The 26,342-nt window shown below is 43.4% G+C and overlaps 1 protein-coding gene across 2 annotated transcripts in view; it reads right to left on the bottom strand.

The window, feature by feature from the left end:
- The window catches only part of COQ8A (coenzyme Q8A), an 83,564-nt gene that overhangs the window by 39,760 nt on the left and 17,462 nt on the right, over positions 1 to 26,342 (bottom strand). For both annotated transcript variants that reach the window (XM_069069118.1, XM_069069120.1), the window contains exon 2: positions 4,417 to 4,602. In XM_069069118.1, coding sequence (XP_068925219.1) covers positions 4,417 to 4,584 — 168 coding nt within the window. In that variant the 5' untranslated portion in view covers positions 4,585 to 4,602. The remainder of the gene's footprint in view (positions 1 to 4,416; positions 4,603 to 26,342) is intronic.

Here is a 26,342-nt window from a genome sequence, read left to right as displayed (position 1 = left end):
CTACTCAAAGGATATTAAAATTTTAAAAAGATTATTGAATTGAAAAGAAGGAACAGCAAGTTGTATAAAACAGATTTGCAGTTTCATAAACAATCATCTTTTTTCTATTCTACTATGGTATGAAAATGCTTGTTTTATTTAAGTTCAGAATAAATTAAATACAATTTTTTTTAAAAAACAGTGCTTAGGCTGAACTTTGAAGGCAATGAGAGGTTTTAAGATGCAGCACTGAGAAGGGCGGCATTGCGCGTATGGGGAGACCATCTGTTCAAAGGAAGGCAGACAAGTGAGGGAGTACTGTATAGTGTAATAACACATAACAACATATAATAATAATATATGGAATACTCTATGTTACTTCCTTAATACACTCAAACTATAAAGTAAACAACAAAGTGTATTAAGAGAAATAATATAATAAGGCTGGAATAGTAGACTGGAGTCAAGTTGTGAAGTGTTTTAAATGTTGAAGAAAGGTGTTTGTATTTGAACTTAAAGGTAATAGGGAGTTATTACAGTTTATTGAGGAAGAGAATAACATAGTTCAATCCACGCTTTCTCTATCATTCTAATATGTTTCTCTTAGCTTGTATTCCCTCAGCACTCATTAAGTGGGGAAGATACTGGAAAACCTGAGGAAAGTCAAGATTAAATTTTCTGAGAATAAAAAGAAATAAGTATTTATATAGAATTATTATGTGCCAGTCACAACACTAAGTGCTTTTTACAAATAGTATCTCATTTGAGCTTTACAACACCCCTGGGAAGTAGGTGCTATCATTATCCCCCAAAGGTTAAGTGACTTGCTCAGGATCATACAGCTAAGAAGTATCTGAGGCTGGATTTGAAGTGAGATCTTCCTGACCCCAGACCCAGTGCTCTATCCATTGTGCCACCAGCTGACTTTACCACTAAACTACTAAGTAATTTACAAATGGGCAACTGAGACTGGACACAGTTACTAACCTTTCCAGCTCCCATATGAGAGGGAAGAGTAATAACAATGTCATACCTGATGAAAAGCTAAGGTCCCAGTGGGGAGAGTTAAACTTCTCTGACTGGGAAGTCAAAGGCCAATGAGGGGCGCCCATGCTCATGAAGTCCAGTTAGTGTTCCTTCAGGCCTTCCTTCTCCTTCCTCCACAAAACTGAAGAGACAGACACACCCTCAAGGACGTGCCAATGGCCTTTCCCCAGTGGCCCTTCTGAACCTACTCATAGTCTATGCATGTCCATTAAGAATGCTTCATCCAGAGAACAAGGACTGAGAGAGGAAAGAGTAACCTGGCCATGGACACTGTGACTTTCTGTAAGGCCCAGAGAGGAACCCCTCACTTCACAGATGAGAAAACAAAGGCCTGTCGTGCTGAAGGCACATAGAGAATTAGTGAAAGAACTGAGATTTAAGCCCAAGTCATCGGCCTCCAGGGCTTGTGAAAGCACTCCGAAGCTGACTGGAGTTTTTTCTTTTGGTTGTTTCTTTGTTTTTTGGGGGGTCGGGGTGTTCCCTTTTTCTCTGACAGAGACCTGTGATTCCATTGGTACAGGAATACTCAATGAGCAAACAACCCCTGCTGATTACAGTGTTTAGAGTCAGAACATTAAACTCATCTTCAGGACAGGATGCACTCCTGGGGTAGGGGTGGGCGGGCAAATAATTGCAGTGCCAAGGAGTACACTGGTTAAAACTGCTTTCAGAGACCATGGAAAGGAGGGAAGGGAAGGGTGGGGACAGGAGGAGGACACCAATCACTCAGTTCCCCTTTCTTTATACAGGCAGTGGGAGACGGTTTCCTTTTATGGGAGTATCTGCTGAGAGTTCACCCCCACTCCACTCTACCCCGCCCCTGGTCCCTGCCTCTCTCCAAGGGAAGGGGGGAAAAAGCAGAAATGTTTTTCCCAGGGAATTCCCTTCTATCCCTGAATTCTCCCAAAGTCCCACTGATTCACTGTGGAGAGGCTGGGGGCCATCACAGGCATGAAGAAAGGAAGTGGAGAAAGTGTTTGACTAGGGAGTCGAGACTCCTCACTTCTCACCCTGGACATGCCACTGACTCTGTGAAGCTCTGGCCAAGTCCTTTCCCCACTTTAAGGCCTCAGTTTCCTCCTGTGGAAAATGAGGGGCCTGGACAAGTGACCTATAAAATCTGTGACTAAAGGACTATTCCCAACAAGGTAGGGTGTCATGCAGCACACCTATGGCTTTCAAGAGAAAACACAATCCAGCAGGAGCTGGCACTGCATAAAGGTGGGGGAGAGAATAAGGGAATTTCACTATACAATTAACAAACACACTGCAGCTGAAATTATGACAAAGGCCTTCTCAAAGCTATGACAAAATCTGGGCAGCAAACTCTACTTGTAAATACTCTCTGCAGTGGTCATTTTTTACTTGCAACTTTCAGCTCAAAAAAAGACCAAGCAGCTGGAGGAGTTCTGGGCCTTGGCACAAATGGTGAAAAATCACAAAAATAATAATACTAAAATTCCTCCCTCTGCATCCCCAGCCCAAACCCTGCCTCCCCCTTCAGGAGAGAGGGAGGTGGGGGAAAGGGTTTCTGAAAACCTGCCTGGCACACAGCCCAGCAGCTGTGAGGGGAAAGGCCAGAGACACCGTGAACAGGAGAAAAGTGCTCCCTGGGCTCTGCCACTGGAGAAAGCTCCACTGGAGGAGGGCTGCCTCAGGAACCCAGAACTGGGGCCCAGGCTCCCACTCAAGACTGCCCTGCCTTTCTGGGAGCAGTTCTGAAAACTGTTTAAAATGCAATACAATGAGCTCAGTCCCATTTCAAGAGGCCAGAAGACAGACAGCATGCTCAGCAAGCCTAAAAAGAAATGACAGAGATGCCCCTTCCCACTTTACAAAACCCTTAACATTCAACAGTAAGGGTGGAATGGTCCTTCCCTTTGGGAACTCAGAAGGCCTGGATTCAAATCGTCCCTCTCTGGCTGCAGTGCTCCTGGGCCTGAGATCCTGCCAGCACTGCTGCCCATCTCACAGGAGGGCTGTGCTCCACAGACCTGAGATTTGATGGAACTGCGACCACAAAGGGGACTCAGCACCCCACAGAAAGCTTCAGGATTGCAAGGACTCCTTTCAGCTGCTCTAATACGGAGGCAGTGTGGTACAGTGGGAAGTCCTCAAGTCAGGACCTGGGTTCAAATTCCAGCTCTCCCACTTTACCAGACCTGTTGAACTTTGGGCAAGGTCCTTAATCTCCTTAATCTTAACCTTAATCAGGTTAAGCCTCTGATCACCATGATGGCGTCCCCCAACATGGTGGATCTCCGTTAAGGCTGAAAAAGAAGAGGAACAAATCAGAGAAGAGGCTTCTAAACCACAGAAGGACTTCACATCGGGTCCAAATCCCACTCAGACAACCTGACTATCTCCAGGGCCTGTTTCCTCATCTGTAAAATGAGAGAGCAGCACCAGATGGATTGTCAGTGTCTATAATGGGAATGTAAATTTTTCAGATCTTCCCTGCCCCTAGGCTTAAGTGCAACTGGAGCCTGTGGTGGGAGGCTTGTTTCTCAGGAGATACTTTGTGACTGGGCAGTGGGTCAAGAGGGTTGTTACATTCTCTGAGCCAGGATAAGGCTATATAAGCCCTGATTTGTGAGGCTTTGTTTTGGGGCTCACTTTGAGAAGTGTTCTGTGATTTGATCAGATGAGACTCTGGGAAGCCATTGAGAGCCTGCTTCCCCCTACCCCGGGCTTTGAAAAAACTAGATGTTAATGGTAACTGTGATTTGGTATGGATGTAATTGTTGGACAGTTTGGAAACCTGTCTGCTTGATCGGTTTCTCTGTCTTGATAATTCTGTCTGTATACTCTGAAGTTCAGGGTGCTGACCTTTTTCCCCTGAACTAGGTAAACTATACATATTTGACTGATTAAAGTAAGCTTGTTAAACCATTTTGAGTTGCTTTCCTTTAGAAAAACAGATCCAAGAACCTGTGTTGGCAGCCACCCTGGGGACACTGGGGTGCTTTCCAATACAGGGTCCTTCTAGCTTCAATAGCCTATGGTTCTAAAACTTTTCCAGAATCCAATCAATACATTAAGTGGGGTACATATTAACTGAGGTCCTGCCACCCTTCCTTTTTTAAAATTTATTTACTTTTAGTTTACAACATTCAGCTCCACAAGTTTCTGAGTTCCAAATTTTCTCCCCCTTACTCCCCCCCAAAAACAGTATGTAATCCAATATAGGGTCTACATATACCTTCACATTAAACATTAGTCAAGTTGTAAAGAAGGATTGTAACCAATGGAATGAACTACGAGAAAGAAGGAACATAGTTTTGAAATCCCTGATCCCACAAAGGGTCTCAGGCTCTAGACTGGTGGTTACCATCCATTTAAACCACTTCCTCACCCAGAAAGGACATAGAAGAAGATGAGTCTGCTTACCTGCATTTTTGCCACAACTGAGTTAAACTGCTCCTCAGCTGTGTTCTGCAGGGCCCTGGCTGCTGTAAGAATCTCCCCACCAAAGCCCACATACTGGTGGTGGGTCTCCAAAACAGCTAGCATCAGCTTGGTTAAGCCTCTGATCACCATGATGGCGTCCCCCAACATGGTGGATCTCCGTTAAGGCTGAAAAAGAAGAGGAACAAATCAGAGAAGAGGCTTCTAAACCACAGAAGGACTTCACATCAGGTCCAAAGTTGGGTAATGGGGATTACTAACATCCCACTCAGACAACCTATCTCCAGGCAGGAGGCGACAATATATTTCATGTTTCCCCCTGAAATTAAGACTTCCCTCCCTTTGGTCCAGTTTGGCTGGGAGAAGACGTGATAAAGACATAGAGCCCTGGGCTACCTCTGGAATGAATATCCAACAGCCTTAGCATCTCTAAGGGTAAAGAAGACCATAATGAGGGCAAAGGTCATCAACCACAGATGTGTTGTGTCCTGGTATAGCCTCAATATGTGTCAGAGGCACCCAGGTCAAGGGAATTTACTAAGGTCTCTTAAACAGTTTACTAAGACCATTTACTAAGGTACCTACGACATGACAGGGACCATGCTATGCTCTTTACAAATATCATCTCATTTGATCCTCACAGCCCTGGCAGGGAGGTGATAGTTATTATCCCCATTTTACAGAGACACTGTGGTAGAAAATGTTTAAGTGACTTGCCCAAGGTCACACAGCCAGTAGGTATCTATTTGAACTCAGGTCTTCCTGACTGCAGGCTCAATGCCACCTAGGTATAATGGGAATGTAAATTTAAGATCTTCCCTGCCCCTAGGCCCTTTGATAGGCTTAAGTGTACCTGGAGCCTGTGGCAGGAGGCTTGTTTCTCAGGAGATACTTTGTGACTGGGCAGTGGGTCAAAAGGGTTGTTACATTCTCTGAGCCAGGAGAAGGCTATATAAGCCCTGATGTGAGACTTTGTTTTGGGGCTCACTTTGACAAGTATTGTGTGATTTGACCAGACGAGACTCTGGGCAGCCGTGGAGCCCCCCAGCTTTGAAAAACCCAGATGTTGATGCTTCCCTCTCTGGTAACTGACTAGGTATAGATGTAATGGTTGGACAGTTGGAGGCCTGTCTGCTTGATTTGTTTGTTTCTCAGTCTTCTTGTAATTTCTGCTTGTAACCTGTCTGTATACTCTGAAGTTCGGGGTGCTGACCTTTTTCCCCTGAACTGGGTAAATGATATGTTTGACTGATTAAAGCAAGATTGTTAACCCACTTTGAGTTACTTTCCTTTAGAAAAGCAGATCTAAGAACCTGTGTTGGCAGCCACCCTGGGGATGCTGGTGTGCTTGCTGCTACACTAGGTGCCTGGGCAACCTAACACTGTCTATGGATTCCACATTAACTGAACTAATCTTCTCCCAAAGCTGATTTAGAAAACAAAAACCAACCTAATGACTGGTTTTGAGATCTCTTATGTCTCTTTCCCATAATATCTACCTCTCCTCTATGGATAGCTTCACTCTCCTCTCCCCTCACATGTCCCTTCCCCACCATGTCATACTAAGAGACAAAAGTATGTGCCCACAGCAGGGGCAGCATCTGGGCTGAAAGGTCTGTCCCTTGGACCACAGTCAAGCAATTGCTGGCAGGCCATACACATGCTCATAAAAATGTTCCAAGCCCATCTTCATCTAAGAAAAAGTGAGGGCATGAAATACTTGATACAGAGAGGTGTAAGGGGGTAATCAGCAAACACAGAATTGCTCTGAAAAACTAAATTCCACAAAGGACACCAGGTACAGTAAGATGGAGGGCAGGGAGGAAGGCCTGTCCTCAAGGAGCTTTACACTCCAGTCCAAGAGCTAGACCATAGCCACACAAAAACAGTAACAAAGCAGAACATAAATTAGCCAGGTAGACAACAGAAACACCAGCTTTACAGTTCACAAGGCACTCTCTCCACTACAAGGGTGTGAGGTTCAAGTATCATTATTCTGTTTACAGAAGAGGAACTTAAAGCTCACAGAGGCTTAAATGCCTGGCCTGTGGTCATACTGCTAGAATCAATCATGTCTCAACTCCCAGGTTCAATACTCTGTCTTACTATGCAACAAAGCCTTTCATAAAAGTTTACAGGACAAGGGCTATAAGCATGAAAGGGAGGAATGGGCTGGTCACAGAGAGTAGTAGGTCAGTTGAGCTTTGAAGGAGAGAGACAGTTTCAGAAGACTAAGGAGGAACAGCCAGACAGTAAGAAGGGGAACCCAAAGAGGTCAGTACATGGAAGCCCAAGGAGGTGACTGTCTAACAAGCAGGAAAGTGAATAGTGCCAAAAGCCCCAGCAAGGCCACGGAGGATAAGGAGCTCCCTGACTGTACAGAGGGAACCATTCTGATATATTAGAAAACAGACGAGGGTTCCTTGTGTTCTCCTCCACTCCCAATGCGGTTTGGGTTGAGAGAACCTGATTTGGAAGTGGGGGGGCTGGTACCATCAATCAGCTCACAGAGAAGGGCAAGGAGCTGCTCTGAGACAAATAACTGCACACACCCTAAACAAAAGTAGGTATGTTTCTGCCTAGTGCATGATCCTCTACTCTGGAGGAGGAAGAAGGAAAAAAAGGCCAATCTCAACACACTGGTACGGCATACCCTTCTGCTCACTCAGTCTCCTGTGCTTTTCCCATAAGCCAGGACAGCGAGACCTCCCCAGTTTCTGGGACCAGGAAAAAGTCATGTAATTAAAGCCTGAATCTTCCTGGTGGCATCTCTCAACAATCACCACCACCCTTTTCCCTGTCTGACAGATGTCAGAGACGCCTACAGAACGCCTATTCCAACCTAGCTACAGAAGTTTTATGAAAGGACACCACAGGCAAGCTCTAAGTCCTGGTCACCACTCCACACCACAGCTACCCAAGGCTCGCACATAAAGGACAGTCACCACATGGCCTACACGCCTAGTGATTTACTCTCATCTGTCCAAGACGGTCTAGAGCAGAGCTTCTTAACCTGGGGTCTATAAATTAGGACACAAAAAAGTCATATCTTATTTCAACATAATTCTGTTTTATCTGTAACCCAATGTATTTTATTGTATGCATTTAAAAATTATTCTGAGAAGGGGTCAATAGGCTTCAGCATTTCCTCTGGGGCTGAGACTCAAAAACAAGTATATTAGCAGTTGCAATAACCCTGGGGTTGGTGGGAGGTAAACACTCCCTAAGGCCTAAAGCACAATATAAAAGTGTGCTCCTTCTATCATTACTAAGATGATGACAGTGGCATTAATAACCATTTGTGTGACATTATTAAGTCACACGGCCTCACCTTGTTTTTGTTACTGTCCAATGAAGGGCCTCAATTCCAAGATTCTTTCTACCTCCAAAGACTATGATTCTAATGAAAGGAAGATTTCTGAAATGCCCTGATCAAGCCTCTGGTCTCAACCTCTTCTTCCACCAAACCTTCTTCCACGACAGCCAACAAGAACAAGTTAAACCTCATTCATCTACCCTCCTACTATTTTGGAATTTGAATAATTGAAAGTAAATTAATTATACATGGGAGGAGGGGTTTACTGTACTTAGGAGAATAACTTTTCCTAGCATGTATAGTAGATATATTCATTTACATACAAATGATCTGTTAATTACAAGGCCCAGGCCTTAACTTTTTATTAAAGGCATCCAACAAGGGCCCTCTACTAGGAAACTTTTTGTTAACCTAACAATTGATGACACTTTTTTATTTTAATTTGAGGCTTTTCTCTACTTCAAGACAGGCCTTTTCATCTAATTTTTTTTAAATCACTGAAACAAAAGTTAATGTCCAAGTAGCCCCAATTTTCTCTGCCTTTGACTGTTTGATACAAAGTACAGATAAGACTAAATGCAGTCACTGGCCTGCTGAGGTGAATTTATTGTGATGAGTGACTAAGAAGCAAGGATGTTAACTAACTGTTCTCATTCCTGGCCATTTGGACTTGCAGAGAGGGAGAGAGGCCTCTGACAAGAGAAAACCAGAGAACAGCCTATCCCTTCTTGCCTGCTGAATTTCTACCTTCCCTTAAAGACCAACTCAAGTTCACACAAGGTTTCCCAGGTCTCTACCCCACTAACCACCATTCCAATGCATCCATCCATTAAGCATTTACTAAGTATTTACTATAGCCAGACACTGTCCTAGGAACCAGGGACACAAAGATGATCCAGAAAAAGACAAAATAATCCCTGCCCTCAGGAAAAATCAATAGGAACACAGAGAAGTAAATAGAAAATATATACAAATTAAATACAAAGTAGCTGGGGGAAGGGGGAATGGGGGTGCTGTCTCTGGGTATGACAAGACTGGCTCCATGTAGGAGCTAGGTCAGGAACGATCTCCTCCCCCTTTCAAACTTAACATGGCTCTTTTTCCTGCATCTTCTATATCTACCTCCTCTTGACCATCAGCTCCAGATGGGTAAGTGAATATTATCTAAACTCTGTATGCCACCAACAAGCCTCTGTGTCCAAATATGCACTTTTCTCACCAACTAACAGTACTCTGCTCCCACTATGCACTTAATAGATGTTTGCATACAAAATATTCATAAAAGAATAAACTTAACCTATTTTTAATTTAATTATTTTTCACTAACACTTATTCCCCTCCCCCTACCCTGTAACAAATACATATTATCAAGCAAAATGAACTCCCGTATTAGTTTTGTCCAAAAATACTGGCCCATCTCATGTGACAGTCATCTTCGTTTTATAAGGAAGGCCACCCAGCCATAGCTGCTAAATGACTAGTCTGAACTGAAATGCAATCAGGGCCTCCATTCATCCGTACTTTTTGCCCCCACAGACAAACATCCCTTAGCCTCTGCTCCAGTTATATCAAAAGTGTTGTTTTTTGGGCTTCCACCTACTCCAATTCACATAAAAGGTGACTCTGAACAAACTTTGGAGCTACAGAACCCACAAAATGACACAGAGAAGCTAATCTCCATCTGAGGACAGCCCGGCAGGCTGGCAGGAAGTGGCCAACACAGCCTTCTGGGACCTGAGCCCAGCCCCGTGCGAGCCCCAGGTTTTAGCCTCAGGCCAGCCTGACCAGCCATGGGCTGGAGGGACTTCATATCACCAGCAACTGTGGCAGTTTCCAGAATTATCAACACATAGATGATAAGGACAAAGGGGGCCATCAATGCAGTGTGGACTTTGGGATCCGGTAGTTTGGGAGGGCAATCAGGTCTTTACCCCCTGGAGGGAGAAGCCGCTGAGGCACCATGGCCTGTATAGCAGCTGCCATGTAGCAGCTTCAGCTCCTAGCTTGCAGATTGTAGGGGGACCAAGTGACCAGTCTAAAGGGTAATCACTCTTGCTTTAACCTGCTTGGATCTGGATTGCAGTCTATGGTGGAGGTCCTAGGGTGCATGACCAACATGCCAGAGTGTGTGGAGGCTTCAGAGACAGCAGCCAACTAATGGCTCCAGCAGCTGAGAAAACCCCAGCAATGTAGGACAAAGCTCCCCTCTCTGGTAGCAGAGTTCTACTATGGTAAAAAGCTCAAAAGTCAAGTAATTGAGCAGCAACATGAGCAAGCAAAGGAAACAAGGCAAGCACAGCAGTCCAACTTTGGATTCCTTTTTTGGGGACAAAAAAGATAGGGTACGGAACAGGAGGAAGACAGCAAAGTCAGAACTCCTGCACCAAAAGCTTCCAAGAAAAATACAAGCTGCTTACAGGCCATAGAGGAGCTTAGGAAGGATTTTGAAAACCAAATAAGAGAAGTAGAGGAAAAATTGGGAAGAGAAATGAGAATGATGCAAGAAAATTATGAAATGAGAGTCAACAACCTGACTGAAGAAAATAACACCTTAAAAAATAGACTAACTCAAATGGTAAAAAGAGGCTCAAAAAGCCAATGAGGAGAAGAATGTCTTAAAAAGCTGAATTTTCCAGATGGAAAAAGAATCTCAAAAGCTCATTGAAGAGAATCATTCCTTCAGAATTAGATTGGAGCAAATGGAAGCTAGTGACTTTATGAGAAATCAAGATACTATTAAACAGATCCAAACAAATGAAAACAAAATAGAAGGCAATGTGAAATATCTCACTGGGAAAACCACTGACCTAAAAAATAGATCCAGGAGAGATCATTTAAAAATGATTGGACTACCTGAAAGCCATGATCCAAAAGAGAACCTAAAAATCATCCTTCAAGAAATTCTCAAGGAAAATTGCCCTGATGTTTTAGAACCAGAGGGCAAAACAGAGGTTGAAAGAATCCACTGATCACCTCCTGAAAAAGATCTCAAAAAGATAACTCCTAGGAATATTATAACCAGGTTCCAGAGTTCCCAGATCAAGGAGTAAATATTACAAGCAGCCAGGAAGAAACAATTTCAATATTGTGGAAATACAATCAGGATAATTCAGGACCTGGCAGCTTCTACACTGAGGGATCAAAGGGCTTGGAATATGATATTCCGGAGGTCAAAGGAGCTGAGATTAAAACCAAGAATAACCTACCCAGCAAAACTGAGTATCATGTTTCAGGGGAAAATATGGTCATTCTGTGGAACAGAGGACTTTCAAGCATTCTTGATGAAAAAAACAGAGTTGAATAGAAAATCTGACATTCAGATATAAGAAGCAAGAGAAGAATGAGAAGGTAAACAGGGAAAATAAATCATAAGGAACTTATCAAAGTTAAACTCTTTACATTCCTACATGGAAAAATGATAATTGTAACTTATGAAACTTTTCTCAGTATGAGAATAGTTGAAGGGAATAGAAATAAATATATATATATATATATATATGTGTGTGTGTGTATACATACATATATGTCTATATAGGAGGGTATATGGGCATATGAATATATATGTGAATGTGTGTATATATGTGTACAGGTATACATAGACAGAGGGCACAGGACCAAGTGAACAGGAAGGGATGATACTTAAAAGGTGAAATTAAGAGGTGAGAGGGAAACTTAATAAGAGGAGATGGGGAGAGAAAGAATGGGGTAAACTATCTCTTATATAAGAGGCAAGGGAAAATGGTTACAATGGAGGGGAAGAAGAGGAAGGTTAATGGGAATGGGTCAGCCTGATTCTCATTGAATTTGACTCAGGGAGAGAATGACATACACACTAAATAGGGTATCTCACCCTACAGGAGAGTAGGGGGGAAGGGGATGAGAGAGGGAATGATAGAAGGGAGGACAGGCTGGGGGGGAGGGAAGTTGGAAGCACCCACTTTTGAAAAATGGACAGGATCAAAGTAGAGAATAGAACAAGTGGGAGGTGGGATAGGAGGGAAGGAAATATAGTCAGTCTTTTATAATATAGCCACTATGGAAATGTTTTGTATAGCTACATACGTACAACCTATATTGAATTGCTTATCTTCCCAGTAAAGGTGGGTGACAAGGGAGGAAGGGAATGAATCTGGAATCCAAAGTTTTAAAACCAAATGTTTAAAAATATATATAAATACTATTATTAATATCATTTTACATGTAACTGGGAAATAAGATACACAGGCACTGGGGCATAGAAATCCACCATGCCCTACTGGAAAGTCAGAGAGAGTATGGGGGAAGATATGGGAAAGAGCAGATTGGGGGAGGGGATATCCAGTGGGACTGCTATTTTGGGGTGGTGGGTAGAAGAAAAACGGGGAGAAAATTTGTAACTCAAAATTTTGCTGAAATGAATGATGTAAACTAAAAGTTAATAAAGTATTTGATAAAGTTTTAAAAAAAAGTTTTTTTCTTAGAAGGCTATTTCTAACAAATGTGTAGTCTACCTTTGTGTATCACCTGGTCCAAGCTCTTAAGTGAAAGAAAAAAAAGCTCCAGTGGGGCTTTTAAAACAAGTCTGTTGACTGCTTCGTGGCAACATTGTCAAGAAGAACCCAAATGCTCCCGAGGCAAAGTATTTCCTCTCTTTCCCTTGGGTGTCTGGCCATCATGGGTCAGAGTATGCCAGAGGTGCAGGATGGGCCCTGCAGGAACCCTGTCCAGAGAGAAAGCTCAGGTGAGATAGCATGATGTTGAGCTGAGATTTCATGGGGAACCCCTTCTAATGAACTACTTGAGGAACCCCTGGGTGCAACTACCAGATTGAAGCCTTCAAGCTAGCCAGGAGGCTTTGGGAATGCTCAAACCTGGGAGTAGCAGAACTGAACTGAACTGAAAGTTCCAATCTTGTGAGAAAGGCTATTGAAACGGCTGCCTAGGAGTCTTAATATTAAGCATTCTTGTACTTTTTTTTTTTTAAGCAATCGGGGTTAAGTAACTTGCTCAAGGTTACACGGCAAGGTGTTTCTGGGTGGGTGCTAAGTGTCTGAGCCCGGGATTCGATCTCCAGGTCATCCTGACACTGGAGCCGGTGCTCTTACTCACTGTGCTACCTGGCCGCCCGTTCTTGTACTTCTAATATTATGCAGTTTATTTTAAACTATATATCAAGTCAACAAGCATGTTGATCAAAACCTTACTACATGCCAGGCACTGTACTAAGTGCTAGGAGTTTAAATAAGAACAGAAAAAAAAATACCCTGTCTTCAAGGAGCTTACACTCTAATGGGAGGAGATGCTGCAATAAAAGTAGACTTAGGAGCGGGGCTGCCTATGCAAACAGCCCATGGGGGAAGAAGTCCAGAGAATCCGGCATGGAGGCCTAGAGAGGGATGAAAGGTATAAGCATGACTGGCCTGGGCACTTCCTCAGAAATTTTGGGAGGAACTTAGCAACTGGAGGATGGGTCATGCAGGCTGGGGAATCTAACATAATGTCTTTCTTTGGGGTCACAGCAAGTTGGGAAGGAGAAGACAACAGCTCTATTTGGAAGGGAGTTTTAGAGTTTGGGGTGGGCACAACATAAGCCAATTTTTGAGAAATTTATGAAATATTATATGCAAATGACTTTTTTCCTTTCTTAACCCTACACCAAGGTCAGGGAAAGAGAGGTTTTTACACCTGGAAAAATTCCTCAACTCTCTGTTGCTACTGCCTACTACTACTCTTCTACATGAAATGTATTTCACTGATCCCCTCCTCTCTACATGCTGAATGACTCTACAAGAGGGCCCCCCTCCTATGCCACATACAAATACATACACATACACACAAACACACACCTATGTCTTTTTAGGACCCTAAGAAATGCTTTTGGAATTCAAAGGCGAGTCTAATCATGACTTCCATCAAGAGAAATAAAAAAGTTAACAAAGTGAGATAGGGTAGTGCATCTGACAGTATTTTCTCTCATAAAACACACCAACACATCAATGTACCAAAAACGTGTGATTCTGCCAGTATGGGAACTCCTTCCCCTGAGGCTGACTGCAGCCCACCCATAATTCAATCATGGTATTGTTCAGAAGTTAAGTGACTTCCCCAAGGTCATACAGCAAGTATCTTAGGTAGTATGTGGACTCAGACCCTCCCAATTTTGAAGCCAGTACTCCGTCCACTATGCCAGCCCACTTTCCAGGGCTCTGTTTTGCTAAGATAACCAAGACTGTGATTTAACATTCATTCTGCAGAAACCTTATGTTCTGATGCAAAGGAACCACAAAGTGACTGGTGATTCATCTGTCTTAAACCCTATTCAGACATGCACCAAAAAAAGACACTGGGCCATGCATAAAGCCATTTCCGTCACAGTCAAAAACAAAAGGCAAGGAAGGACATGTGCCATGTCAAGGCCCAAATAAGGTTTATTTCAGTGGAAATAAAACTACTCTGATCCAGTAGTATTTCATCCAGATGTCTTAGGGACTGGGTGCTTGTCAGTCTCACGTGCCCCGTTCCTCTTTAATAATAATGATTCTTCTTGAATGGTTTTCAAGTCATTATGATTCATATGAATAAGAGCTTAACCACAGCTGACTTATTTTCCTATTGGAAGAGGCATCACAGCTCCTCTCCTTCACAGAAATAAAAACTGGAAAGGTGCCAGGTGAGGATAAAGGCAGGGTGGCACAGTGGGAAAGGGGCTGGCTCTGGAGCCAAGGGAGGGCTGGTGGTTCTTCAGCTGTTTCACTTGTCTCTGACTCTCTGTGACCCCATTTAGGGTTTTCTTGGCAGAGATACTGGAGTGGTTTGCCATGTCCTTCTCCAGCTCATTTTACAGATGAGGAAATTGAGGTAAACAGGATGAAGTGACTTGCCCAGGGTCACACAGCTAGTAAGTGTCTAATGCCAGATTTGCACTCAGAAAAATGAGTCTTCTTAACTCCAGGCACAGTCCTTTATCCACTGCACCAGCTAGCTGCCCCAGGAGTCCAAGGACCCAGGTTCAAATTCTGCCTTTGACACTACCAGTGTGACCTCAGGCAAATCACTTAGCACCCCGGACCCTAAATTCCTCATCTGTATAAGCTAAGTAGCCTCTGAGGGTTCTCTTAGCCCTGGACATCTGAATCCAACCCAAATGGTTGATTAATATATATCTTCATGATCCTCTGTGACCAGTCAGTCAATATGTATTTATTAAACATTAGAAGGACCACACAAATATCTGTCAGTGTTATTAAGCAATCACTCTGTGCCAGATGCTGTGCTAAGCTCTGGGGACACAAATAAAGGCAAAAACACATGCCCAATCCCAAGGAACTCAGTCTAATAGGGAGGAAGGGAACAGGGGGACAACACGTAAAAAAAGCTACTGTAAACTTTTCTTTAGCCAGAATATGTATAGAGAATATGGGGCCATGGTTAACCAAGTGTTAGCTTTTTTGAAAAAGGTTTTCACACACATTTAAGTCAATTGCAAGTCAACCCTACTTAATATCTACAAATTGTTCTTCCAGTGGCCTAATGGAGGGCTGGACTTTGGAGACAGGAAGACCTGCTCTCAATCTCACTTCATACACTTGCTGTGTGACTCTGGGAAATCATGAATGCTCTCTCAGCCTCCTTTTTTCTCATTTGTAAAATGGAGATAATGCCCAGACTGCCAACCTCACAGGTTTGTTGCAAGGATCAAATGAAATAATGTATGTACTTTTAAAATGGTATGGCACTATATAAATATCAGCTCTTTTTTTTTTTAAATGACAATCCATTTTATCATTTGGTTCAGTCTGCCCCCTTCTCTTTCCTCAAACTGCAAGGAAACCCTTAGAACAGTGTCTCTGGTACATAGCAGGCACTTACTAAGTGCTAACTAGTTGATTGATTGATGTAAGGAAAAGCTCTTTATTAATTAAAAATTCTGGTTCATTGAATTTCTACCAAAGAGTCAAAAATCTCATCTGACAAGAAATGGTATCGCTGGAAATCCTCATTCCTATTTCTCTGAACAAAATGCAAAATACAAAAATGCAAAAAAAAAATACAGAAAGACCCTACCTCATTGCTGCTACTGAGAGTCACAAAGCCTCACGTGCTATGGGGGAACGTAAGCAGTTTCTAGTCAAATAAGTCAACCAAAAATAAAAAAGTAATCTTATGAACTCATTTCTGTATCACTTGAATTCAGCAATTCAATCCAACAAATACTAAGAATTTATTTACAATTCCCCATTTTGTAGGTTAGTAATGAAGGCTCATAGAAATATTTGTATTTGGCTGAAGTCAAGGACCTAGAAAGTGACAACCCCAGCCCTCACCAAAGGGCCGGCACAGAGGAAGCCCTTGATCAATGCTTCTTGACTAGTATCAAAGAATCTCAGAAGCAGAAGAAACCTCAGAAGGCATCTGGTCCAAACTTTATGAATCCCATATACAACATACTCCAAAAATAGTCATTTAGTTTGAAGATTTTAGGCACTTAGGGCAATGACAGGTAGAGGAAGCAGACTTGGAAATCAATAAACCTAAGTTTAAGTCCTGGCTCCAACACTGGCTGGCTATGTGACCACTGACCCGTCACTCAAGTTTTCTCAGTTTTAGGTCCTTCATCAAAAACAGAAATGATAATAATAACTAGCATTTATATGGAGATTTAAGGATTACAAATCGCTTTGCAAACATCATCTCATTTGATCTCCATGACAACCCTGGGAGGTAGGTGCTATTATTATCCCCATTTTGCAGATGAGGAAACTGAGTCAGCCAGTGGGTAAGTGAGTTGCCCAGGGTCACACAGATAGTATGTTTCTGAGGCAGGATTTCAACTTAGGTCTTCCTAACTCCAGGGTCCACCCACTGTAACAACTGGCTACCTATGTAATCCCACCCATAGTATGGGGTTGCTCACAGGGTCTGCTGTGAGGAAAATGTTTTGGAAACTATAAAACATGCAAATGTAAAGTACTATTATTACTGTTGTACTATGATCCTGAGCCCTCCCCGTACTCTGATTTTGCAACACCCATATTTCCAAATATAGCCCACATACACACACACACACACACTCAGAGAGACCTCCCTTATTATAAAGATGGATGGAAAGAAGAAAAAAGAAAGCAGGAGTGTGTGGAAGGAAGGTCATTCAGTAAAACTAGCCAGCATTTCAGCTGAGTCTGATGGCCAATGTTCATGGCTCCCCCACCACTACAACGAAGGGAAGGAGTCATATTTTCTCATGCCTTCTTTCTGGTCAAGCTTGGTTTTAAACAAACAACATTTACATCTGCTATTTTTCATTCCACTTACATCGTTTTGATGACTGCATCAATGGTTTTCCTAGTTGCACTAATTTCATTTTGCATTAGTTCATCTAAGTCTTCTCATGGTTCTCTGAATTCTTCACATTTGTCGTCTCTTATGGCATAATCACACACCACAATTTGTTTACCCCCAATCTATGGGCATTTACATTGTTTCTAATTCTCTGCTACAAAAATAGTACAGCTATGACTATTTTAGTGTATATGGATCTTCCTTTCTGTATTTGATCTCCTTGAGGCAGACAGATGCTTAGTAGTGGGATCTCTGGGTCAAAAATACATGAACTAAAAATTTTAGCTATTTCCTCAATAAATCCAAATTGCTTTCAGAATGACTGGACTAATTCACAGATGCAAGAGACCACTAATGATGTTAAGACCCTGGCCAGGAAAGGACAAGTTCACTAGTTATTTGTTTTTATTCCACAGAAACAGACTACTCTATTTAAAGGTGACTCCTAGGAACTATTTTTTTTAATTATAATAAAAGGGAGGGGAAATAGAAGGAAGAAGGACCCTGGAGAGAAACAGGCACAGCCTCTCCTCTTAGCTCTATCCTCAAGAAGAAAGGGAGAAAAGCAAAGAGAGGGCAGCCTCTATGTGGAACAGGAGAAAGAGAATTTTGCTAATGCAAAGAACTTCTAAAAGAGGCTTTTCCAGTGTTCTCATCAAAAGGCTTCTCACGTTTTTTCACCCTCTGCTCTCTCTTACTTCTGCATAATTCTGGTTCTGACCTGAAATAGGAGCTTTTTATCCTCTCCCTTCCTTTCTCATTATCCTCTTAAGAATATGAAAAAACAAACACACACTCACATCCACTCTAATAAATAAGATTAAAAGTATCCAGGATCACAGGCTCACTAGGAAGCCTGTAAAATTCCACTTCAAGAAGTTTTCTGAAGGAAGCTGGGGATGCATGGAGGTGGAGTATTTACTGACCATACTGGATGGGACCTGGGGGTAGCCTTTCTCCTGTGATTGCCCAGTACGGGAAATGTTTACTAACACACCAATTTGTTCTTTGCTTTTTTCATTAAAAATTTTCTTCACATCTTTTAAAGTTCTGCTTCCTTCTTTTTGTAAAAAAAAATCATCAGAAAAAAAAGTAAAAGCTGACTGTTTCTTATAACTGCTCAGAAGGGAGGGAAGAATGAAATGCATGAATGGAAATCTGACCTATCTATACCTCTCTGCCCCTCATTTCTATGGACCTGTCATTCAAATAAGGATTATTCCAGTGTCTTTATGTAATTTAAGGAAGGAATCAGTATCAAGTTCTGTGATGGACAGAAATAAATGCTTATCAACTGTCTAAGACAACTGAACAAAAATACCATATAAGATCACACACCCACACATAGAGAAGTAAATCCCATTCCTTCTCCCATCCACTCAATTCTCCCTAAGCTGGTCCCAGCCACAGACAAAAACTGGTGAAAAAAATACTGCTCATTTTGGCTTAGAGATGCCTTAACCCAAATTCTAACCAGAAGTCTGTTTCTCACAAATACAAACTATAGCTTAAATGACCAGGCATTTTGTCACTTTTAAGGAGTGAAAAGGGACAGGGAAGAAGGAGAAGGGGAGGAGGAAGAGAGGACAGATGTACACCATCCACCTTATTTAAAGGCACTAATCATTCAATTCCTAATGGTCCACCATTACTCTCAAGTTACTCAGGTGGGGTCAGAAAACAGGTTTATGTTGAACAGTTGACCCTAGCTCACATACCGGCTAGAAACTGTTAGGATACTAGTCAGAGGTCTAGAAATAAACTCTGTGTGAGCCTATGTGAAACCACAGCCCTTCATCAGGGACCAAGAGCTCTGAACAGGATGGCCCAGCCCATGCGAAAGAGCAAGCGTGCCCTGGCTGATAAAAGCTTCATTGATCTGATCTGGAGAAGGATGGAGAAGTTGTAAACACACTGCCCATAACTAAGGTCACAGGCTGAAGAGGACACCGTTTGCGTAGGTTTCATGGTTTGTTTCCATTGACACCCCTTTGGTTTAAGAGTGAAAATCAACAGGATCCCTATGGGGTTATGATGGAGAAGTCTAATACCACTAGTGTTTAGGGAACAAGGACACCCCATGCCATGAGCCTCCCAGCAGCAGGGTATAGGGGACAGAGATTCACTTGGTTTTGTAAAAGTTTGGAGTTCCAGGAGTCAGTTTACCCCAACAGTAACCCTGAGTCTGGATAAATCTTTTTCTTTTTTGCTTTTTGGAGGGGCAGTTGGGTTTAAGTGACTTGCCCAAGGTCACACGGCTAGTAAGTGTTAAATGTCTGAGGCCACATTTGAACTCAGGTCCTCCTGACTCCAGGGCAAGTGCTTTATTCATTGCACCACCTAGCCGCCCCTGGAAAAATCATTTAATATCTGTGCCTCAATTTCCTCATCTGTAAAATCACAGGGACAGGATAAGGTACTATATCTATGATGTTAATGGTTTAGGTCTCTCCCTCTACCAAAGCAGGTCTACACCTTCCCTGCAACTAGCCTTAGATGGCCACCAAGAGCACTAAGAAGGTAAGCCACTTGCCCAGGGTCACACAGCCAGTATGGGTCAGGGCCAGATCTATCCACTATGCCATGCTGCCTATCATCTTCAAGAGGTGCCATGAACAAAGTACTCCGTGGTCAAGTCAAGAAGCATTTATTAGTGCCTACTTATATGTCAAGTAGGAGACACAGAGAAAGCCAAACAGAAATCCCTGCTCTCAAGGAGAGCTCGGTCTAATGGGGGAGGCAGCTAGGTACAAAGCGCACATAGACAGGATAAACTGGAGACAATCTCAGAGGGAAGGTGCAAAGATTAAAGGGGGATGAAGAAGGCAGAAGGTGGACTTTAGCTTAATGGAAGCCAAGGAAGCAGAGACAGAGGGGATGGTGAAGGAAAACATCAGGAATCTGGAGATGGATGATCAATGGCTTGTGGAGGAAGTGGAGGGGAGTCAGACCTAAGAAGACTGAAAATGCAGGAAGGCAGCAGATTATGAAAAGCCAAAGGATTTTATATGGGATCCCACAGGGGACAGGAAGCCACTGGAATTGACTGAACTGGGGGCAAGGGATGGAAGTGAGGAGTAACATGGTCAGATCTGGGGAGTGGGAGGAGCTTTGGGGCAGGATGCTGCAGTGAGCCGGGCAGGAAGGGATAAAGGTCTGCCCCAGGGTAGAGACGGCAGGGACAGAGGACAGAAGGGTGAGGAGCCCTTAGAACACTATATAAGTTATGAAAATATACACTCTCCCCTCTAAGTACATGGCAGAAATAGATTTGAGAAAGCTGGTGAACACAAAGCTAAGTTATCAAAGTGGGGACTCTCCCTGCAATGGAGAATAAAGAGGGGCATTTGAAGGGGCTGAGTTTGACAATCCCAAACGTCTCTTTCCTGTCTTAAATCCCATGCATTTGTGCTTCTTGCTTCATTAAGGGCCTCCCTTCTTGTCCACCCACAGTCTCTCAGGTGGGCAGCCTACACTGTCTGTCGTCCCCTATGTTCCTATGAGGCAATGAACCTCAAACTGTTTGTAGGGTAACAGCTCCTAGAGTCCCAGATTTAGAACCAAAAGGGCCTTGGCCACAGGTCACACATTTGGAGCAAATTGGACCATTACAGGTTACATGGTTTCATTTTAAAATGACGAACTGAGGCTTGGAGAGTTTGTGTGACTTGCCCAAGATGGCCCAGAGAATAAGAGACACAGCCAGGATCTGAACCATGCTGGTTAAGGAACATGAAGCAAGAAGAACATTTGTTTCAAATCACAATGGTTTTACCTTGTTAATTTAAACAAGGTAGGACTTCTCTGACTAAGTCCAAACAGACCAGCATGAACACTGGAACTCACTCCTCCAAAGACTTTAACATCTAACAAGTCTGTAATGTTACACTGTCTCCTCTGTAATGCTGAGAACATGCCAACATAGGTTACGTTAAGCTGACTGTTCCTGGGCCTGCCCTCCTCACCTCCACCTCCTGAGGCCTTGGCTTCCATCTAGTCCCAGCTCAAGTCCCACCTTCTGCAGGAGCCTGCCCTGATCCCCGCTCTGAGACGATCTCCAATTTGTCCTGTAAATACTGTAGACACACAGTTGTCTGAATGTTGTCTCTCCATCAGCCTGTAAGCACCTTGCCTTTCTTTATGTACCCAGCGCTTAGCATGGTGCCTGCCAGCAAGTGCTTAATAAATGCTTATGGGGGGCGGCTAGGTGGCACAGTGAATAGAGCATCAGCCCTGGAGTCAGGAAGACCTGAGTTTAAATCTGGCCTCAGACACTTAACACAAAAACTAGCCATGTAACCTTGGGCAAGTCACTTAACCCAACTGCCCTCCAAAAAACAAAAATAAAAATAAATGCTTACTGACCTGTTTTGCCTGATTAGGCATAATTCATGGATTAAGAAAGTCATCAGATTAAATTATGGAAATCAGGAAAATTATCTTCCATTCATTCATTCATTTATTTGTTCATTTACCAAGCATAAGAAGATATCAATTTCATCTATAAAACTGATCCCCAAGGCCCCTTTCAACTCTTAAGTTATCCAGCCCTGGGATTCTGCTTCCATGGGCACACTCTGTGCAGAATGCTGTACTAGGCACTGGAGGAGGGCCCAGTACACAGATTCATCAGCAGATCGATATTCAGTACACTGTAAGCACCGAAGAGGATCCACACATTATCAGGAGCTGCCATGAGTATCCTGCACCCAGGAGACCTTTTCCTCTTTTTTTGGTTTCTGTGGGCCATAGTCTGGGGAGGGGTATTGGAGGGTCCAAGGGGAAGCACAGTCTAGTAATTTCTTTGGCTTAATTCTTTCCAAAATGGCCAGTTCAATTTCTGATTCCAGCAACAGTGCATTGATGTGCCTGTTTTCCCTAAGTCCACCAGCACGTTATTTTCCAGTTTTTGTCAGTTTTGCCAATCTGACGGTTGTGAGGTAGAACTCTGATCAGTGAAATGGCCAGCCATGACTCCAAAGCAGTGGCATCAAACTCAAACAGAAAGGGAACCCTGGGGGCTGAGAACTGAACCCACAAATTAACATTGTCTGCTGTGTTCCACTTTTCTATTCTATTTTTATTTACTTAGTTAAACATTTCCCAATTACACAGAAAGGTAATAGACTAATACAAAGAATGAGATACATGTTTATGGACAACATGGAAAGTGATTTCATTTAACTATGTATAATTGTTTTTGTCTGGAGGGGGTAAGGAAGGAAAATAAATGCTTGTTAATTGAAAAAAATATTTATAACTCCTTTAAAAAAAAGAGGGATAAAAGTCAGAAAGGATAGACACAGGAAGAGTAAAACTGGCTATTAAAATCTAGCCTTTTCTCTCTTCTTCCTTAATAAGAAGAAATGACTAAGAACCAAGTCCTTAAATGTGAACCTATTCCACACAATGTCATGACACCAATTTGAAATCCCTGTTTAAAGACCTCGTTAAATCTTCTGTTTAAGTTATGGCAGGATAGGAGCCTTTTGGAATATACCTATCACACTGGAGTAGTAGAATGGGGCTCAGATCCAGCACTAAAGCCCTATAAACTCAGTGAGAGGAAGGGTAGTGTGTATGTATGTATGAATGAAGCCAGGCTAGACTGGGCTCTTATTTATAACCCAGCAATAAGGGCTTGTACAGTACCACCGAGGGTTGAAATGACTACATGACTCAAGAAAACAGAGATGGGAAGGAGCCTGGCTGTTATTTAAGTCACTGAGTGATGCTGATGTGCCATTTTATCATTCAAGAAAAAAAACTAGAAAATGCCTCTATGCCTGCCACATACTTTGAACACTTGGCAGCGGCGGGGGGGGGGGGGGGGGGGGGGTGGGAAGAAAGCAGGATTAAACACATGCTATTATTACTTACCAACTTCCAGCTGATAGGAAGGAAGGTCAGCTGCCAATTTAAGGGGAAAGTTGTATATTATATGGGGAATATAATCAGGTGATTATATTCCCAACTTGGAGAAGGGAGGGGGCTGAATGGCAAGCACATATTAGGGGCCTTTAACATAAAATGCAAACCCCTACAAAAGAGGTAAGGCAAAGGAACTCTGGCTTCCCCATCTCGGTTCCTATTTAAGGGAAGGCTTTCCCAACCACATTCATCAAGGGTGGTAAATAAAAGCTGTTCCAGAGACCCCACCCAGAAAAGGCCGACAAAGGTTGGTTATTCTCTCCTGACCCTATTTGATATTTCGAAAGGAGACTAAAGCTCACAAAAAACAGCTGGCCAAGCTGAGTCAGCCTATTGCCAGGATGAGTGCCCCTGATTTATATGCCTTTTCTAGTTCTTAAATCTGGCCAGAGCTGGTTTAGTCCTGTGTATTCATCCACTCAATCAATAAACATTAAAGTGCTACTACGTCAAGCACAGTGCTAGGCACTGGTGAAACAAAGACAAAAAACAAAACAATCTTTGTCCCCAAGACGCTTACATTCCATTAAAGAGAAACATCGGGGACACAGATAAATACGAAATACATACAAAGTGGTTTTAGGGATGAGGCCAAGGACACTAGCAACTGCAGGGATGAGGACAAGCCTTGTGTAGGGGGTGCCACCTGGGCTGGGCATCCCAGCAGGGAGAGGCAGTGCATCCCCAGGCACATGAGACAATCTGTGCAAATGGGTGGGATGGCAAGAAGTGGAATTTGTCACCAGGTCACAGAGATGAGGTGGCTCCTTATTTATGGCCTTGGGTTTAGAACGGCTCAGCTCTCTTCTTTCCCACTGGAACTTACGGTTGTCTTTTGGGAATGGACGGTGGGGAACAAGCAGGCTGGTCTGGTCAGTGTATGTGGAGCCATACTCTGAGGAACTTTTACTATTAAAGAGAGGGGTTTATGTTTTATCCTAGAGACAACCAGGGACTGCTGGAGTTTCCTGAGCAGGGAAGTGACATGTTCAGATCTATTCTTCAGGGATACCAATCTGGCAGCTTTGTGGAGGAGAAATGAGAGAAGGGAGAGACTGGAGTCAGGGAAATCAATTAAGAAGCTACTGGCAGGGGGGGCCAGGTAGCACAGCGAGTATGAGCACTAGCCCCAGAGTCGGGATGACCTGGGATCGAATCCAGGCTCAGATACTTAGCACCCACCCAGAAAAACCTGGCCCTGTAACCTTGAGCAAGTTACTTAACCCCAATTGCTTAGGGGCGGCCTGGTGGCGCAGTGAGTAAGAGCACCGGCTCCAGTGTCGGGATGACCTGGGGATCAAATCTGGGCTCAGATACTCAGCACCACACCCAGAAATAACTGGCCATGTAACCTTGAGCAAGTTACTTAACCCCAATTGCTGTGAAAAAAAAAAAAAAGAAGAAGCTACTGGCAAGAGGCGACGAGGACCTGAACTATATGTGTGCAAAGAGGATGTATGAGGGATGCTGAAGAGGCAGAGCTGACAAGAGCTGGCAGGTAAAGGACCAGACATAGGGGACGAGGGCGAGTAGAAGGGTTTAAGGTGACTCCAAAGTGGCAAATCTAGGCAACCAGAAGGACGGTGGTGCCCTTAACGGACACAGGTATTAAAGAAAGAGAAGAATATGAGATGAAAGATGAAGAGTATTTTGGACATGTTAATAAGTCTGAGATGCCTAAGAGATATCCAGTCTGAAACGTCCAATGGGCAGGTCATGATGGAGGGCTGGAGCTCAGAAGGACTAGAAATGGACACTAGGATGACAAATCCACATGGATTTGTTGAGGTTGTTGAGAAAAAAAAAAGTCCAGAGAAGAGTAAAGGGATGGGACAGAGCCTTGGGGCACGGCCACAGTTAAGGTTCAGAACATCGAAAATGATCCGCCAAGAGGACCAAGAAGGGGGTGGCTAGGTGGCACAGTGAACAGAGCACCGACCCTGGAGTTGGGAAGAGCTGAGTTCAAATTTGGCTTCAGACACTTAACACTTACTAGCCATGTGACCTTGAGCAATTAACCCCAACTGCCCTGACCTCCCCTTCCAAAAAGCAGAGAGAGAGAGAACCAAGAAGGAACAGCCAGGAGGAAAAGCAAGAGAGCAAAAGAATATACAACATTGGGGGGGGGAGATGAAAGGTAGATTAAGAAGTCATCAGGTCTGGCAATTAAGTGACAAGTAATGACCTCGGACAGTACAGCTGCCAGGGTCAATGAGCAAGAGAGCAAAGGAAACGGTGGCAACATTTGCTAGATACAACTGCACAGGTATCTAGAAAGGCCCCCGCATTATCTACCTACAAAGTGGGGGCAGGTCTCCCCTGAACACAGCAAGAGCAGAGGACCTGAGATAGAGGTTACAGAGAGCACAGAGTCTAAAGCCCCCAGCTCCCCACATAGGAGTCATGTGACCTCAGGCACGACTCTGGACAATAATTTCTTCATCTGTAAAATGGGAATAATGTACTACCTCAGAGGGCACTTTGTAAACTTTAAATCACTCCAGATCACAAAGGAGGGTAGGCTGTAAAATAAGGGAAAAAATCATAACAGGCAACAACTATCTCAGATACAGAGAAACCAAGCTGTTTTCTGGGAGTCCTTACAGATGTCCGTATGGTGCTCTTTCTAAAGGCTTTCTTTTTAAAAGGGCTGGAAATGGGGGAAGTCAACGTAGACTGGAGCAGGAGGACAGCAAGTTCTCAGCAGGAAAAGCTGCGAGAAAGTCCTCCCGTGGATGGAACAACTCTGGTGATTGTTCACTAAAGAAAGCCAGAGAGAAAGCCCATGGTGGCTCAAGAGGAAGGGAGGTCCTCTTCCCCTCCTCCACACCATTCTCTACTGCTCAGCACCCTGCAATAACAGCTGGATGCAGAGAATAGAAAAGTGGTCCTGAGAGGGGCAGGGCCCAGGAGACAGAGGTCACACAACTAATGGGACCCACACATACCATCCCCATGGCGAGCTTTGCAAAATTAGGCTGAATTAGCTCAGGGCTCTGCCTGTAATAGAAACGGCACAAATATTTAACTGAATTTATTGAAATGATCTAAGTCGCTTCTCTACATAAACAGATGGGGTGGCTTTTTTATTTCTGGACTTCAGCCTAGGACAGCTCAACTAACTCCTTTCCTATTGGAGTAGACAGTTTTATTTTGGGAATGGATTGTGTGGTACATTAAGAACTAGATGTGTCACATTTTCCCCCCTCATCTGGGGGAAAATAGGGAAAGGAGAAGGGAGGGACAGGAGACAGGGGCTTAAGAGTGGTCGCTGTTTATGATTTTATGTGCCCAAAGACTAACTACCTGGCTTTGACGATAGAACATAGGAGAGAGATCCTTG

The sequence above is a fragment of the Petaurus breviceps genome, unplaced genomic scaffold (genome assembly GCF_028583685.1).
Source record: "Petaurus breviceps papuanus isolate PSGF00001 unplaced genomic scaffold, PetGlider_PUasm1.0 90778, whole genome shotgun sequence".
NCBI lineage: Eukaryota > Metazoa > Chordata > Mammalia > Diprotodontia > Petauridae > Petaurus > Petaurus breviceps.
The sequence above is the reverse complement of the archived record's forward strand: the minus strand, read 5'-3'. Positions and strand labels throughout refer to the sequence as shown.